Source organism: Aegilops tauschii, chromosome 5 (genome assembly GCF_002575655.3).
Source record: "Aegilops tauschii subsp. strangulata cultivar AL8/78 chromosome 5, Aet v6.0, whole genome shotgun sequence".
Classification (NCBI taxonomy): domain Eukaryota; kingdom Viridiplantae; phylum Streptophyta; class Magnoliopsida; order Poales; family Poaceae; genus Aegilops; species Aegilops tauschii.
In genome coordinates, this window is record NC_053039.3 from 438,711,735 (window position 1) to 438,717,188 (window position 5,454).

Genomic DNA, 5,454 nt, shown 5'->3' on the forward strand with positions numbered 1-5,454 from the left:
CCAAAACTTTATTGGTACGACCAAATAGTCTTCTCCGAGCGAATTGTATGACCGAATTGTTTGATACGAGCGAATTGTCTGACAGACACATACACATGTATGTGTCACAATATTCGAGATGCCCTGTTTATTACATAAAAATGATAGAACCCCTAAGATAATCATGCCGTCAAAACCTTCGACCGGACTAAATCCAAACAACTAAAACTTCAATCTTGCATGCCGCATGAATTCTTCAGGCGCGCCTTTTCCTTGCGATTTCGTGAATTTTGTTCTTCACACACTCCATCGTGTTCGAAGGTGACATAATCAACTCCGCGACGAAACGTCTTCTCCTTGCATCAACGGTGGCCTGGAAAAAATGACATAAAGGTTACATGAACCGAAGTTGCTACACGACCATAGTAGCTAGTCTACAAACGTAAATAACAGTATACCTGTGAAAAATCGCGGGTCATTCGGTCCCCGTCCCAATGTTCTAGACATTCTGTGACAAAAAGGCTACAAGAGTTCCTGGTACATATGCAAACATTAGTGGTGGGCAATACGAACATGTGTGTTGTTGTTTGAATGTGCATGATGTCCTATTAACTCACCCATCCTCTTGCTGGGGCATGTCATACTCCTTGATAGGCCACTTACTTACGTCCGGATATTTCCCTGGTGTAATAAGATTTGCTAGGTGCATATCGTGTGCTATAGCCATTCGCTATAAAGAGGATAGTGTTAAAGAATAATCATAAACAACATGTAAGACCAATGGTACAAATGTTGGTTATATTACCAGTGCTTTCACAGTCTTTTCTGTCAGGTCCAGAGGATAGAGCGAATCGAGAACTTGGAATTCTTGCTTGATCAAGTGCATGACCACGGTCATCCAGTGGGCATTGTCGATATTCAACGCGATATACGTCTACAGTGCAAAAAACCATTGTGGACCAAACGAAATACTTGATGAAATGTCCTGTAGTGAAGAATTACAAACATAACGTACCTTATCACGCACAGTATACTCTTTCGGACTCTATTAACTGCTCCAGCTTTGGACAGAGCACTATCCATGTTGCAGCTCGACGGCAATGGATCGTCTCGTGTGATAGCACGATCTACAAGGAATTTGGACCTCCACGCTGGACAGAGGTAACGGTCATGACCAACGCGCAGCTCCAAATGTCACATATAAGCATCAATTACCTTCATAGAATATCAGGGCATTACGTGTTGAAAGTTGAGACATAGATTATTGAGAATTTTAATAATAGGACATGCAAGTAGTACTTACATCATCCGACAGCCATCTGTGAGTTAGTACCGGTCAAATCCTTTCGGAAGTCAGAGATATGCCACGCCCTTCACTGTAGTAAACTTTCTTCCCCTTATTTTTCTCGGTGCTAGCAGCTAACTCGACAAATGAAACAGCTGCATCAATTATTTCCGGCGTCAACTCATCTGCCACAACCTCCGGCTCATGATTTTCAGAAAACAGAGCTGCATGAAATAATATGAACGTCAACAATGGTGATCATATGCATTCGTAGCATATAACAAAATAAGAAAGTTAGTTACGATACCTCTAGTAGCAGTAGAAGTACCGGAGGGTTTCTGACCACGGTTGGGACGACTGCTGGGCTTGTCAAGTGCGTAGGGGGATTCAAATTTCTTAGGAACGGTCCTCTTGCGCTTACCGGACATAACTTCCTCATCCTTATCATTTGTTGCACCCTTTTTTCCATTCGCCTTAGCCATGAACTTGCTGACAGAAGATGGACAAATGTCTATGTCCGATGAAGGTGCTTGAGTAGAAGTACCAACGACCCAAGGGTGTTCGGGTGTAGCGCCACATTCATCATTACACCTAATAGGTGAAGCTTCCTTGTGTCCATTCATCTTCGGTGGGGTTTTCTGTTTGGCAAACAAAATCGTGTGAACATTTCAGCACGTAAATAAATTAAAGGAGAAAATTATAGACAGAAATATATTTATATACATAGTACCTCAGGTACGGTTTTATGGTTGGGAACCACTTCATCAGGCTGCGTCATGTCAATGACAGGCTCTCCGCGTGAGTCTATGTCATCCTTGTACATGAATTCCTTCTTTTCATATGGACCGTTCTCGAACGAATCCAGTTCTTCATCCACATCATTGTCCACGGATGGCACGGCAGCAGCCTACTTGTACATGACACCTGATTTGTTCAACTTCTCCAACAACCTCTGCAATAGAAATATAAATTTAGTAATTCTAGCATGGTTTAAAATAGCAAACATACTGTAAACTATAAAGTTTGGGTGTGACACCTCAGCAACTTGATCAGGGATTTGCCTCATCTGGGTGTGTATGAAGTCCATGCACCGCTTCATTAGAAGCTCCATCAAATCTTCCGACATTGGGGCTGTCGTCGACTTCTTTGCGTTTCCATTTGCAGGCTTGGTTTTTGGCTTCATGGTAGGCGCATTATATGGGATGTTGGGCTCCTGAGCCCTATACTCCTGGGTGATATTATTTTCGATCTGCATGCGATATTGAAGTACATGTGATGAATAAAAAATAAATATTATTAAGTTATAAAACATTTAAGAAAGACGGAACACAATGACTTACCCTGATGTTACCACGGCCGCGCCCATTTTCATAGTCGAACCGATCTCTCCTAGTGGCTGCACCTTCGGTCCAGTTCCTCATAAGAGGTTGTATGGACAAGTTGGGATTATAGGCGCATTCGCCTTCGACCGGTTGCACCTTCTCCCAGTACAAGTACTACAAAAAAAAATAAGGATTTAGAGTTAGTACAATACATCACATAAAATTGCAATGATATGATAATTGACATTATGCAACAGGTCTCATATGTGTACCTGCAAGAGAGCCAAATTGCCTTTCGGCCATTGCCGGAGGTGTTTGCCTTTCTTCACTATGTGAAGGCAATCAAGGAGAACACGCATGGTGAAGGCATTCCAGTTAATTTTTGAAATACGTTTCACATCATCGACCAAAGCGTAGTACTGCTTTGGCACAATCTTGCTCAACATGGGAGCAATAATTGTTCCTAACAGGACAAGGACTACTTTCCGAAGGAAATCGTCGTCAGTGGCTTTACTTTTAATTATGTCCTCAATGAGATTATCTATCACTATGTTTTCTGATGTCTTACTGAGAAATTATGGCGGCACCCGCTCCTTGATGTCCTCGCCTTCTTCAGTCAGAATGTCCGAAGCGGACAGTCCTTGGTTCTCGAGGTTAAAGATGCACTCGACGTCGACCGCACCGAGAGTCACCTTCCCAACCTGCTCTTGTATAATGAATCTGGCCGTGCTGGCCTGAAAATTCTCAATCATATACCTAATCAGTAGGGTGCGCATCTTAATAGATGGTATCTGCAGCATGCTGCGCAATGTTGTATCAGCCACTCTAGCGCGTTGACCGCTCGATAGAGCTGCAACAAGCTTGCACCATTTCTCAACGGCGCTTACTATTTCTCCATTCAGCTCGTCCATCCTGTTGAAAGAAAATATATAACTTCGTGACATTAGCGAACACTAAAGCAAAAATAACAATAGACATGCAAAAATATAAAACTTTCTGGTAGTAGCTAACACTAATGCAAAAATAACACTAATGCAAATACAAAACTAGCACCATGTATACTGCAACATGCAGCCAAGTGTGTGCTGACATGAGGCAATAAAAAAATAACTACAATTGGTAATTGAATTTACTTGCATCTGATCAAGTTCTTTGAGTATCAGATAAATTATATAATCAATAAATTTAATATGGTAAACTGTTACTAATTCGTCTAGTTGTCTTATTAACAGGGTGACAAATTGATCAGCTGTAAATAACTAGAGTCTATAGCAATGGTACCTATTTGAGGTTCATCAACATCTAATGCTAATAACTCTTTAATGTTCTATGTGCACAACAATATAATTGGATCGTGTGACAAAAATATAATTGGATCATGTGACAAAAAATCTATTGCATCATGCTTCTCGAGAAACAACATCTTATTCTACCAGGCTATGAAAGAACCAAAGATTGTTTTCATCTACGCCATCTGGTCAGAACGCATCTAGTCGAGTTGATACTAGTTGAAAATATGTGGTAAACCTAAGTCCATCAAAGCAACGAGACGGAGGAAGTAGCTTGCTATGAAGGCGCGAGGTAAGGAGGACAATTTACTTGATCGGTCGACGAAGATGAAACAAGTCGGCGATGCGTTGTCGACGTAGTTCGTCGAGGTCGACCTGCACGTGCGGACGACCTTGATCTTCTCGGGGTTTTTGTGGCGTGTGGGATGCGGCGGACGGAGCTGTCGACGACTCGCCGGCAGGAGGCGATCTAGTCGACGACATGTGCGAGGAGGAGGAGATTATATACGAGGTTGACTCCTAGGTCGTCGTAACTTCCCTGTGGCCAATCCTGCGATCTATATTTTCCTTCGTTGAAGCGAGGCTGAACGTGCTCCTCAATCGTAGGGATTAGGAACATATGGATTAGCACGATCCCAGAATTGTGTAACAGAACAGCAACTACTCCCGTGATCGACGTGCGTGTGATCGACGTGCATGGAAAGCGCAGCGTTGTGGGCCCCAATAATATGGATCCGACAGTTATTTGCGGTCTGGGCCGGCCCACCTACCTGCATTGTTTCTTCCCTCAAAATAAATATCATTGGTTCTTCCCTAAAAAAACTCTTTGTGACACCTATTAGTTATTGTATACTTGTATATGTTCAACAATATTTATAGTATCTCTATCATTTCTACAATATTATACATTCAAATGTATTGTTCCTCTTTCCCTTTTAATTTGGTTTTCCTGTTATTTTATGTTTTCTCCTTCTTATTCCTATTTTTTTGTTCATGTTTCATAATTCCATATCACTTCTTCTCATTGTTTTCAATTTCATTTCAAATATGTATGATTAAATGTTGTCCTATTTATGACTTCCTAATTGGTGGGACCGGCAAGGAAAACCACTTTCAGACCTGCCCTCCGGCAGACCCGAATGGTCCTGCTTGTACATGGTGCATGTGGAGGCATGCATAAGATGACCCCAACTTTTGGGACCATGTGGGCATGGCCAATGTGGTCCCCCAGGGAAGGTGTGCACAAATTCGGACACAAAACGCACGTTGCGTCACGTGGGGGCAGTGTTGTAGGGTTTTGTAGCCGGAAAAACCCTAGAAAATGCATCGAGTGTCAGAAATGAATGATACTTGTCATGCATGCATGCCATGGTCATCCCAGGGTATGCATAAAGTTTGGGATCATTTGGTGGGACCGTCAAGGAAAACCACTTTCAGACCTGCCCTCCGGCAAACCCGAATGGTCCTGCTTGTACATGGTGCATGTGGAAGCATGCATGAGATGACCCCAACTTTTGGGACCATGTGGGCTTGGCCAATTTGGTCCCCCAGGCAAGGTGTGCACGAATCCGGACACAAA

General features: G+C 42.6%; 1 protein-coding gene across 1 annotated transcript; it reads right to left on the reverse strand.

Moving 5' to 3' along the window:
- Nucleotides 1–235: 235 nt before the first annotated feature.
- Nucleotides 236–3,032, reverse strand: LOC141022964 (uncharacterized). The gene is made up of 10 exons (XM_073499256.1): nt 2,859–3,032; nt 2,605–2,760; nt 2,301–2,513; nt 1,995–2,171; nt 1,572–1,902; nt 1,367–1,488; nt 785–913; nt 597–709; nt 438–513; nt 236–352 (listed from the first exon to the last, which is right to left on the reverse strand). Exons 1-10 carry the CDS (start codon nt 3,030–3,032, stop codon nt 236–238), a joined length of 1,608 nt encoding a protein of 535 aa, XP_073355357.1.
- Between the last annotated feature and the right edge of the window lie 2,422 nt (nt 3,033–5,454).

What these genes read in the sequence shown, in the direction of transcription:
- LOC141022964 (XM_073499256.1), bottom strand. Translation starts at nt 3,032, where the DNA reads ATGTTGAGCAAGATTGTGCCAAAGCAGTACTACGCTTTGGTCGATGAT. An exon ending in ACCATAAAACCGTACCTGAG is followed by an intron (nt 1,903 to 1,994) that starts GTACTATGTATA and finishes TTTGCCAAACAG; the next exon opens with AAAACCCCACCGAAGATGAA. An exon ending in AAAAGACTGTGAAAGCACTG is followed by an intron (nt 710 to 784) that starts GTAATATAACCA and finishes TCCTCTTTATAG; the next exon opens with CGAATGGCTATAGCACACGA.